This window comes from Notolepis coatsorum (assembly GCF_963971535.1).
Source record: "Notolepis coatsorum genome assembly, chromosome: 17".
Taxonomy (NCBI): domain Eukaryota; kingdom Metazoa; phylum Chordata; class Actinopteri; order Aulopiformes; family Paralepididae; genus Notolepis; species Notolepis coatsorum.
This window is the reverse complement of record NC_140181.1, coordinates 45,131,768-45,144,232: the sequence shown is the minus strand read 5'-3', so window position 1 is coordinate 45,144,232 and position 12,465 is coordinate 45,131,768. Positions and strand designations below refer to the sequence as shown.

The 12,465-nt window shown below is 46.7% G+C and overlaps 2 protein-coding genes across 4 annotated transcripts in view; one reads left to right on the top strand and one right to left on the bottom strand.

The window, feature by feature from the left end:
• mtor (mechanistic target of rapamycin kinase) overlaps positions 1–12,465 on the bottom strand; it is a 368,371-nt gene that overhangs the window by 205,510 nt on the left and 150,396 nt on the right. The window lies entirely within an intron of this gene.
• Positions 3,130–6,990, top strand: angptl7 (angiopoietin-like 7). The gene is made up of 5 exons (XM_084333095.1): positions 3,130–3,714; positions 5,089–5,189; positions 5,327–5,521; positions 5,868–6,063; positions 6,193–6,990. Exons 1-5 carry the CDS (start codon positions 3,345–3,347, stop codon positions 6,360–6,362), a joined length of 1,032 nt encoding a protein of 343 aa, XP_084189221.1. The 5' UTR covers positions 3,130–3,344; the 3' UTR covers positions 6,363–6,990.

The window sequence follows — 12,465 nt, the reverse complement described above, 5'->3', positions numbered from 1 at the left end:
TATAAGACATTGGTATAAATGGTAATTTCGTTGGATATACACTGTATATTAATGCTTGTGTATCTTATCGTGTGTTGTCATGTTTGTTTATATGTGTGTTTAAAAAAAATTAAAAAATAAAAAATGGGTGGCTGGGTGGCGCAGCGGACATTGAGCTCGTCACCAACGCAAGAGACACCGGGTTCGAATCCGGCTGTCGGCATTGCCTCCGGCTTGGGCCAGCCGTCATACTAACTCAATTGGCAGAGTTAGCGGGTGGAAGTCGATGGGTGGTAATCTGGACGTTGTGGACAGCGACTCCTACAGGTCGGTTGGGGGACGCCTGCACAGCAGAGACAGGAAATGGCGGGGGCAGTGTGAGCCTCCCACACGTTACACCTCGCCAATGAGAGTCCGCGCTGGCAGGTGAAAAGATGTGACAGGCTGCCTCCTCGTGTATCGGAGGGGACACGTGATGCAAGGCATATGTGAGCAACGTTCAAGACAGGGGAGGGGAGAATTGGCACAGCGAAATTGTGATGGGAGAGAAATAGAAAAAGTGGATAAAAAAATTATAATAATTAAATGAAAATGTACTAAGAGTAGTCTACTGACACTAATAAAAAAATTTATTTACAACTAAGACAATTTATATAAAAACTCTTGGGTGCCCAAGACTTTTACACAGTACTGTGTTTTCTATCCACTTTAGTCAAACACACACACACACATATATATATGTATATATATACACTACTGTGAGAAAATAATAATCACACACAAAGGGATAATGGCCTATAGCAGACTTAATGATTTATATGATGAATAGAATATTTCAGATAATGAAATTAAATGTTTATATCATCAACTATCCAGTTAGTATTTATACTGTAACGTTTGGCTACTTTAAATCATTGAATGTAGAGAGAGAGAGAGAGAGAGAGAGAGAGAGAGCGAGGGAGGGCGAGAACGCGCAAGAGAGCCAGCCCCCCCCCCCCCCTCGGGTTTTGTTCTAGGTTTGCGTTTTGAGCGTATAAGCTGCCGTAGGTGATGATATCACACTCGAATGTCAACACAGGAAGAGTTTAACACACAGAGATGGAACTGGATGCCCAATATAAAGAAACGAATAACCAATAACTATGAAGTTATGTTTAAACCTCTGTTGTCAAGCGTTGTCAATATAACCCACCCCCTTTCCTCACGAATGGAACTAGAGTTGTGGAGTCCGCTTTGAGCGTTTCCAGGGTTAGCAGCTAACGCTAGTTAGCTTAGCCTAGTCATGGGATAAGTTAGCAGCTAACGTTAGCCCATTGCTCTCGTCAATTAAATTGCATGTCATTAAAGGTCCGCGCTGGTCAGTGTCTAATGAAATTACAATTGCATGTCATTTAACACTGAGTTTTTAATCGTTATTTTTTTTATTATCGATTTCCATTCATTTTTTATCAATCTAGCCTCACGTTACCAGTGGGGATCTGTCTGAGCTCGAACAGGGAAAATACCGCCCCCTATCGTCTCTCCGGATGGTATTGCACCCCATTGGATTGGACTGAATGAAATGGATGGGGAAAAAAATAGTCTGGATTCCACATTTTACTTGTCACGCATGTAATCCGAGCCGATCCCATTCATTGCCCACCATCAGAACAGCGTGGAATATGTCTTTCGACCACCCAGCGTTGGATCAATAAACGCAATCGATATTTGGAATGGCGATCAGGAATTGGAATAATCTTTTTGGAGAACATCTGATCTGAGGTAAGGAATCTATTTTACCAGTCTTGGGTTAATCAGAGCAGTTTTCACCTATACTGTATATCAACGTACGTGTCCCATATGTGTGTGTGTGGCTGTGAGTGTGTGTGTGCTGATCAGGAAATAAGATAATCGATTTTTCAGCCCGCTTCTATAGCGTGCATAAGTACACATATACTATCGATAATCTAGCGTTTATTTGAAAACGATTCATAAATAGGCCAAAAAATTACAACGTGTTTTGTGTATTACAGTAAAGCACGATTCCTGCAGATTACATTTTTTTTCTGAAAGTTAAAAAAAAAACGAGCGTTTTTTAAAATGGTATAAAACGGAAATGAACCGATTAAAAACACAATCCATTTTGACAATGTTGACTGCAAACAAGTCATTGATAAGCGACGGGCGTATTAGACACATAGCCATAATTTAAGATATAGTTTATGCGTTCGCAAATATGATCGCCCTCCATTGACTACAGCGTTGGCACTCAAGCGCCTATTTCTATTTCTGCTGGCACGGAAAGTGTTAAGGTCCGCGCTGGTCTGTCTATAATGAAAATGAGAGGACAGCTCTGCGCTAAAGCAAGTCTCATCTCAGCTGCGACGTGACAACATATACTCGATGTTCACGATATAGTAATTTACTACATCTCATGTAGAACAAGCCGCGATCGAGTATACTCGATATATCGCCCAGCCCTACACAAAGGGGGGTGTAAGTCCATTGAGCATGTGCTTTATGAGTTTGGGTAAAGGTGACGTCTTCAGTCAGTCTTTTTTGTTCCCCTGCTCTCTCTCTCTTCATCTTTCAGACGAGGCAAAAAAAACATCACGTCCCTCCTAAAAAACAATGTCCCCCTGAAAAACACAATGTCCCCCAAAAAACATAATGTCCCCCCTGAAAAAACACAATGTCACCATAAAAAACACAATGCCCCCTTAAAAAATACAATGTCCCCCTAAAAAGTACAATGTGCCCCTAAAAACACAATGTCCTGATAAAGACAATGTCCCCCTAAAAAACACAATGGCCCCATTAAAAAAACACAATATCCCCCTTAAAAAACACAATGTGCCCCTAAAAACACAAAGTCCTGAAAAACACAATGTCCCCCCACTCGGAAAAACACGATGTCCCTCTGAAAAAACACAATGTCCACCTGAAATGTTCGACACCTGACTAAGACAGAGACACAGGGGTTGAACTGATCGAGCGAAAGTGAGGGAGGAGGAGAGGAGAGGAGAGGTGTAGGGGCGGGAGAAGGAGGGGGTGGGGAAGGTTGGAGGGGGGTCAGTGTGGTGACTGCTGTGCACCAGGAAAGAGGGGGAGGACCCACATGTAAAGATATTTAAGATGCACCGCAGGGCAGTGCTTTACTGAGGAAACAGGACTGAGTCTGAGGGAACAGTTGACCAAAGGAGGGCTTCCACTTCCACCAGAGCGTCTATTCTTAACTCAACCAATCCTCGTCCACTTGTGTTTACGGGGGGACCTCCAACAGAGAGCACGGGAACATCTACCAGGGGACGGCTCGGCTTCTGAACACGGCAAGAAACCCAACGCGGGTCGCGAAGATCTAGACCTTTTTTTTTGTGCGTTAGAAAATGTCAAGAGTCAGTTTAAGTGTGGTGTCTTTAGGGCTCACCCTGCTGCTCCTGCTGGCAGGGACGTGGGCGCAGAAGCAGAACCCCAGGAAGAGGCTGGCGCCGCCCAAGCCGCCCAAGGCCCAGTGCTGCGACGAGGTGCGCTCCCTGAAGGTGCAGGTGGCCAACCTGACCAGCATCCTGGAGGAGATGAGCCGCACGCAGGAGACGGACCTGATGAACGTGGTGAGGCAGATGATGGAGCTGGACAAGCAGAACCGCCAGCAGGAGGCTCGCGTCACAGAGGCCGAGAGTAAATACTCGGAGATCAACAACCGCGTGGAGATCATGCAGCTGCAGGCCGCTCAGTCCGTCACCCAGACCTCTTCAGGTAAGCCGGCGCTGTGCGGATGGGACGGCTGTTAACGGGGGGCAGGGGGTTGAACCACATCCCAGTCGCCGCTTAGTGTCTTAGTGTTACCGTGGTGGAAATGTTTTTGAAAAATAAAAGATGTTCTGCTGAGAATTTATTTGACTCCAGATCATTTATGTGAAGTAATTTACGTTATTAGCCTAGTAGCGACGATGCGAAAGAGTGCATTAGTTCCACATGGCAGAACAGATCCAACAGACCCACACACATTTCTCTCTCGTCTGTTAAGCAGCTGCTGCCAGATGAGCTCTCCAGGTGTGAAAATCATATCAACGGTTGCCATAAACATTCATAGACACACTCACATTTCAAAGCTGTAGGATATTTGGCTGACCTGTTCCCCACATAACGGCTTCTTCCGTCAGTCTAGTTATTGTTTTCAATTACCATTAACTTCAGAGGTTCCGTAAAGTTGGATTTGAATGTATCCCACTGCCTTCTTTTTATTTGTTTTCGTGTTTATTACACTTTTAAAACCACAAGTAATCCAGCTGAAAGAAATATCACAAAAGCATTCAGTTAACTGGAATGTGGACTTCTGTTGTTTCTCCCCCAAAAACGAAATTCTCAAATTGGCAAACACTATTTCCAGCGTACATATATTTTAGCCACGGAAAACTATAATCAACCTTGCACGCTTCTGCCATGACATCTGCCAACAATTGGCGATAATGTAGATTACAGTGTGTGCACACTCGTCTGGGTGCCTCACGGCAGCCAAGAGCCGTAATTTGGAGTCATATGGTCCCCGTCTACAGGGCTGTCGATAAAGACCACCTCCGTCAAAAGCCAGATAATCTCAATCAGTCATCTGGACTTTACCAACCCATTAATCAACATCGCTCAATGGAGAGAGCCTTAACCAGGCACGGCACAGCATATTATTTTAATACCCAATTATTTGTGTTGTGCAGAACTACTTTTCTTATGTCATCAGCAAAGTGAATACAGGTTTTTATGAAGCCTGGGTGAATTAAAATGACACAGAGCAGAGGAGGAAACAGGGCAGGAAGAGAAGCAAAGATTAGAGTAGAAGTTTCTAGTTCAGACTCAGACTCGCTCTCCTTCTATAGAGACTCACCCACACTTTTCAATATAGGCTCCATTTCTCCCCAGTGATCTCATACCACTGCTAATGGCATCACCATACCATGATAGGAACAATGGGGAGAATCTGTTCTGAACTCCCCTTTGACTTTTGTTGGCATTTTTACCAGAAATCCTCTAACTCAACTTCATCCATCGCTACGATAGTTTATAGTCGACTTGTACTTTTAAAACCTACCATTAAGCAGCATCTGCTTTTGCCGTCACTGAACTTTTCTTCTCTAGATGCCATGTACGACTGTGCTTCGCTGTACAACAGAAACTACAAGATCTCTGGAGACTACAAACTGCCTAAAGATGAGTTCCTGGGGACTCCTGAGCAGGACGTAAGTCATGACCCCATGACCCCTGAGCTCTTTAATGCTCGTAGAGCCCCGCTGTGTGGTGCAGGCTGTGTGCCTGATGGTGCTTGACCGCACAGGAATTGAGAAAGGCTGAATTTCTTTTCCAAACGCTTCTTTAGGTCTTCTGCGACATGGAGAGCAACGGCGGCGGCTGGACCGTGATCCAGAGGCGCAAGGTGGGCCTGACATCATTCAACCGCGATTGGAAGCAGTACAAGAAGGGCTTTGGAACCATCCGTGGAGACTTCTGGCTGGGCAATGACAACATCTTCCGCCTGACAAGGCAGCCCAGTGTCCTGAGGATAGAGTTGGAGGTATGGGCTGGAGATTGTGTGTGTGGTGTAGTAGTGGTAGTAGTGGTGATGGTGAGAGGGGGGGGGGGTCACACAGGCTTGGCTGAGATAATGAGGGCCCTAAATAAATAGGATCAGGGTGAAGTTTCCATGACTGATGCTGCACTAAAAGGACATTTTCAGCCCAAAAGCAATAAAACCGTATGGGTTTTTTTGGCTTAAGAAACACAACAACGACAAATCAAGCTAATGAGCCATTAGAAACCGCAAGGTGGTCATTGACCGCAGGGAGGTCAATATTCTCAGGTGGACACTTCTCCACAACAGCTTCTCTCTAAATCATGCGCCAATGTGTTTTCTAACGCAGGACTGGGAGGGACAGAGCCGCTATGCAGAGTACGGCCACTTCACAGTGAGCAACGAGCTCAACAGCTACAAGCTCTTCCTGGCCAACTACAGTGGCAACGCCGGAGACTCGCTGCGTTACCACAACAACACCAACTTCAGCACCAAGGGCAAGGACAACGACAAATGCGTGGACCATTGCGCCTCACTGCGCAAAGGTACGGAAGCGAAGCGATTCCTATTTCCTTACAACGAAGATGGTTAAACGTGATAAATGTGATTAAATGTGATATCAGACGCTTCTTTCGTGAGACTAATCATGAGTCTTAATCTCATCTCTCTCGCAGGTGGCTACTGGTACAACTGCTGCACTGACTCCAACCTCAACGGTGTGTTCTACCGCTACGGACAACACACCAAGAACTCTGATGGTATGACTTGGTACGGCTGGCACGGGCCCAACTATTCCCTGAAGAAAGTGGAGATGAAGATCCGACCCCTGAGTTTTCACCCATGAATGCCCCTGCGACCGCGAGCCTCCGGGACGAGGACGACACGCACGCTTGCAGAAAGAACGAAGAAAATACCTGCACAAAAACCAAATCATGGCTTTTCGTTAGACTGGGAGAATCAACACCGTTCTTTTCATGTCTGGGTTGTTCCAGGAGTTGGGGGTTGAATGTGTGATGTGTTTTTAACATATTTGATTGTAAATTGTAGTTTTTTTTCATGTATTTATCGTTGAAATATATTTTTATTTTCTTAAAAGCTTTAAACAGAAGCTCCTTTTACCACTGATCCATAGGGGTAACTGGATATTGATTCCATCTGTAATTTGTCTCAAACGGTATATTTATCAGTCACAACTCAAGCTATCTTACAGACTATATTTAGATTGATTACGAGTAATATACTGGTATGATTAAAAGAAAAAATCATTAAGATCCATCAAGTGTGTTGCAATGGACCTTTGTGAGTTACTGGAATGGGACCAACCACCCAAAGTACTTCCAATGAATTATCCCACAGATTTCTATTGTGGAAAACCTACCTGTTGATTGTGGAAATGTGTCATTTGTAAAATGTGTACAGCTCTATATTTTGTTGTTTTGTGGGATGTAGAATAAACTTGTATTTTTAAAAAAAGAAAACAAGTCTGTGATGTCATGTTTTAAAGGGACGATTCTACTCAAGTCTTAAAAGTACTTGGCAACTATTTGAAAATGTGGGACATTTTAAGGGAACTTGAGAACCAATCAGCCTCTTGCCTTCATTCATGTCCAACGACGATGCATGCATGTGCCTTTAGCCATTGACCTCTGACACTCGGGTCACCTTCCCGACATCCTGGCTAAAGGTCAGGCACATGACCCCACCGTAAGAATTAAGACCACACACATTTCAAACAACTGTCATCTAGTTAAATGCTTCTATACCCAGCTTTTACTACCTTGCAACAATAAGACAGTTTTGCCAAGGCAGTGTGGTTGAATGGCAGGCAGTTGTAATCTAGTGTGCAGAGAACATTCCAATGGTAAAATACCAACAGAAAGAATGCAATGCCAACTGGAACCGTAAAAGTCACAGGTCTTCAATATATGTTTATGAGGAGTCACATTTGGGATGGACAAGTGTCCAAATAAAGAGGGACCACAGTGGAATGAGCGGTGTCCTTAAAAATCCTCCAGACAAACGAATGAGGGGGTCATTCTATCCTGAGCAGTGCAAGCATCCACACAGACTTGTGCCCCTGGTAGACCAAGTAGGCCTTCATCAGCTGTGGACTAAAGGATGGGGGTTCCAAGGAGCAGAGAGGCGGGTCGCCGTTGAGGCTACTCTTTTACCAAAGTGGTTGACCCGGCATAACCCTTAGGTCTTCAGAGGTAGTATGCCCCACTTCTAATAGCTGACATGCTTCATTTCTGAAACCCATTACTGCCAAGCCTTCAGAGGGATTTATAGGTCACTTCCAAGGGAGGCCGAACCTTATCAAAGAGTGCTGCCAACAACCACAGCTATTTTTATCAAGATATCGTGAACGTGGCCTCCGGGTTCCTCTACCGGCGCAATGAAAACAGCACCATCTTAAAAGTCCAATTAAGGAAATGATTCACGGAGATAACTAGTCATTTTTATAAAAATTTTCAGAGCAGAAAACGTGTCTATAAATTAACGGAATTAACAAAATTATGTTAAGGCAGGAAACCTTAAATTATCAAAAGGACACTTGGGGGCGGCTACGTGGCGCAGTGGGCAAGGCGCTCGCAACGAATGCTGGAGACTGGGCTCGAACAGGATGCCTCCTGTTCGAGCCCCGCTCTCCACATTGCTTTCAGTTTAGCTGGTCGTCCACAGTAATACACATTGGCCGTATTACGGGGAGGGAAACTGAAGGGTGGGGATCGGGCGTTGTGGACAGCGACTCCTACAGGTCGGTTGGTGCGCCTGCGCAGTAGAATCAAGAAGCGACGGGGGCGGGGCCCCTCCAAAGCCCAGACCCCCGACGCTGAAAGATCGAGCCGCGCAGGTGAAAAGATGCGACGGCTGTTACCTCGAGTATCGGAGGGGACTCGTGCTATGTATGACTTAGTCCACATTGCAGCCGGCTTGTGGGAGGCAAAAAACAACGTTCGAAGACAGGGGAGGGTTGAATTGGACGCGTGAATATTAAAGGCAACCAACTTGCGTCTAGCCACGCCCAACTTGCGTCTAGCCACGCCCCCGCGGCAGCGGCAGAGCGGAGCGGCTCCGCGGCAGCATTATGCAGCCGTACTTCCCCCTCTTTTAACATCGACAACTAGCTCAACTGGTACGCCGCCTTGCTGTGGATCCTGCGGTGCGTTGGTGACAAGTTCGATTCCCTTCAATTTAATTTTTTTTTAACATGCATTCTTTCGCCGGTTATGTTTAGGCATGTTAAGTTTAGGCATTGTTTCGGAGTTGGTTAAGGTTAGGCATTGTTTCGGAGTTGGTTAAGGTTAGAAGGGTTAAGTTTAGGCGCTGTTTCGGAGTTGGTTAAGGTTAGAGTTTGTCTTAGAGCATGGCAATATTCTTTCGGAGTTGGTTAAGGTTATGGTTAAGTTTAGGCATTGTTTCGGAGTTGGTTAAGGTTAGAAGGGTTAAGTTTAGGCACTGTTTCGGAGTTGGTTAAGGTTAGAGTTTGTTGCAGAGGCTGGCAATAGAATGCAGCCTATTTCCGCGCTGCAGCTCTCTCGCGCTGCCGCGGTCACATGGGCGTAGTGGCCAATCAGAGAAACGCTGAACACAAGTTGGTTGCCTAAAATATTCACGCGAATTGGACGATATGAAAATTGGGATGGGAGAAAAATAGAAAATGGGAGAAAAAGTGGATAAAAAAAAATATTATCAAAAGGACACTTATTATTTATCTAGTACCTCAGGGAGTGATAATGCATGTGGCTAAAACTGTTGGCCCAGATGATACCATCACTACTGTGGTAACACGTCATTTTTATTGTGTAGCCTGGCTGTGCATGTAGAACTATTATCACTAGGGATGCACCGATCCGATATTGGTATAGGGTTAGGATTATTTGGATAATTTATTTTCCTTTATATACTTTTTTGGGGGGGGGGGGGATTTGACAATGGGTATCGGATCGGTATCGGTATCAGCCGATACCCAAACCCAGGTATCGGTATCGGGACTGAAAAAGTCGGATCGGTGCATCCCTAATTATCACATCTTCACTTGGCTGAATTACAGGCCTATGGCTACTAGTCCTAAACACACAAACCCTGAGTGGCCTAACCCTAAGTCAGTTCAATATGATATGATCAATATTATGAAGCATGCAATACCGCGCAGGTGATTGATTGAATGAAAATGTTATTAACAGATTGCAGAATGGGTACAATACAGTACGGCTCAATACACACAATTGTTAAGGGGATGCAGACCAGAGAAAGACTTTCGGCTTGTTTACATCAGGGTGCCCCATTTTCAATTCATAATGAATTGTAAGTAAGGGTGCAATTAGCACCGTGCAATCCATTCTTTGTGGATCTAGCCCTAGGTCTATTTTAGCTGAGGTGTGTCAGAAAATGAGTTGTTAATACTGTACTCCTATAACCAGCCACTATCTCAGCTAAGGTCTGAGATGGAATAATGGATTGATATGTGTTCATATTGCCAACATGCCTGTATACAAATGAGGGAACAGAAAATTGCGAGTATTACCATGGAAACAGAACTGAAACGTAACACAGAATCCAACGGTAAACAGGATGAGGGCTTGGGTACGTATAGCTTTTTTTACTAGCAGAAAAGCGCTGGCAGGGAGCTGGGGAGGAGTGCTGGGATGAAGCGCTTGTGGTGAGAAACAAAAACGAAGGTTATCCGAATAACCCTAGTTATATGAATACTGGCTGAGCGTCTCGCTCTGCCATTATGAGATATCATCTCTCCAGCACCTACTGTGCCCGTGGAAAATTTTACATGCACCTCACTTGCACGTGACCACGCCTACTCCTGTGCGTGCCTCTACAAGACACAGGAAGTGGTCACGTCCACGCCCTTCCAAGTTTGAATTCCATACATGGAAAACATCCAAGGGACCTCAGGGCGCTGAAGAGCAAGACGCTCAGCCAGTATTCATATAACTAGGGTTATAGGATAACCTTCGTTATATTATCATACTGGCCAATCGCGTCTCGCTCTGCCATTATGAGATCAAAAGGGGCAGAGCGGACGCGTGGCCACGTCAAATGCACCCCCTGAGGGCCTGTAAGCCCCCGCCAGGGAGGAGGGGAGTCCCGTCCACCCGCCCATCCTAACGAAGGGGGGGAAGGCAGTCAACTACAACCAATGTGCGAAAAAGGGAACCAGGCACCCCAGAACGCACAGTGCAAGCGGGACCACGTGTGACACAGCACTCCGCGGTCCACACTCACACACACCTGCTAGCCCACCTGATGGCGGGATGCAGGAGAGGTCCCGGACCTCAGGACTGCCTGAGAGACAGAACCCCCAGTCATGTCCATGAGGTAAAACCTAACAAAAGGACCGGGGGAGGACCAGGAGGCCGCAGCGCAGATGTACTCCACCGAGGCCCCCCCCAACAGGGCAGCGAAGGCCGCCACACCACGAGTGGAGTGTGCCCCGACGCCCCCGGGGGGGAACCTGTCCAGCCAACGTGTAGCAAAGGGCAATGCCCTCGCACAACCAATGTAACAGGCGTTGCTTGGACAGCGCCTTACCCGCGCGAGAGCCACCGTAACAAACAAACAGTTGATCGGAAGCCCTGAGATCCCGCATGTGACTAAGGTAAACCTTCAGTGCACGGACAGGACACGACAGGTGAAGGCTCGCCTCCAACTCACTAACGTGAGGAGGAGGGTGAAAAGCCTGAAGAACAATATCCCTGGAGCGATAAGAGCTCCTGATATTCTTTGGCACGAAGACCGGATTAGGCCTCAGAGTCGCACTGCTATTGGCCCGAATAGACAGGCACTCAGACCGCACCGAGAGAGCACACAGCTCAACCACGCGCTTAGCGGAGGTGATGGCCAAAAGGAACGCGGTCTTAAAAGACAAGTCGATTCAACGGCGCCTGCTCAAGAGGCTCAAACGGGGCCTCCAACAACCGTCCTAGGACCAGTTGGAGGTCCCAACTCGGAGACAGAGAACGTTTGTAACCTTTATTTTAACTCGAAGGACATTGAGGTTTCCCTCATTTACAATGACGACGAGTTTACACACACATGAGCAACACAATGAAAATATAAAAAAAGAATAGAAGAAACTAAAAACAATTTGACAGAGATTTAACACCAGATGTTTAAAAGCAGAAGCAGATGGGAGGACCTCTAACTTTAGGGTTTGTTGAAGAGCGTTCTATGTGTTGGGGGCATCAATAAAAAATGCTGTCTTGCTCAGATCCGAACGCGCTTGTGGAACCCTAAGAGTAAGCCAGCTGTTCCACAGGCTTGAGACGGCGTGCGCCAAGCAGGAAACATCACACGAGAGAGTGGCTGAACAGCGTTCTGCCCATAAAGCCCAGATGACAAGAAGATATAGCTGCGGCGTACACCTTCACTGTCGAGGCCAACAGCCTATTCAGGATAGACTGGAGGAAGGAAAGAACCGAGTCCAGGGGGCATGACACCGGGTCCAGGCCCCCAACCTCACACCACTCTTGAAACATACGCCACTTCCCTGCGTAAACCGCGGTAGTGGACGGAGCGCGCGCGTTCTGGATGGTGTTAACCACAGTAGGGTTAAGACGCATCCCCTCCAGATTCACCCTTTCAGCAGCCAAACCATCAATGGCTGCCCCAGAACAGGAGGCAAAAACAGAGTTCTGCATGCCTGAGAGAGGGGTCGTCCTTCCGACTGACCGAGAACCACAAGGGGCACTGGTGGGACTGTCTGCTCGCAAACAGGTCCACGAGGCCTCCCCGAATCGGTCCCAGACCTGTCTGACTATGTCTGGACGTAGTCCCCACTCGTCCGGGTGAGGACCGCCCTGCACCCACATTCTCCCTGCCGGGGATGTGGAGAGCCCTCAGGCTGCGCAGATTGAGAGATGCCCATAGCCAGAGTTCGACCGCCGCCCGGTGCAGACTGTCTGTTGATATACGACGCTGACGTCGTGTTG

Bases quoted from the DNA above. Each gene is read 5' to 3' on its own strand.
- angptl7 (XM_084333095.1), top strand. From the start codon at position 3,345: ATGTCAAGAGTCAGTTTAAGTGTGGTGTCTTTAGGGCTCACCCTGCTG. The intron at 5,190-5,326 runs GTAAGTCATGAC...ACGCTTCTTTAG, and splicing joins TGGGGACTCCTGAGCAGGAC to GTCTTCTGCGACATGGAGAG. The intron at 6,064-6,192 runs GTACGGAAGCGA...TCTCTCTCGCAG, and splicing joins TTGCGCCTCACTGCGCAAAG to GTGGCTACTGGTACAACTGC.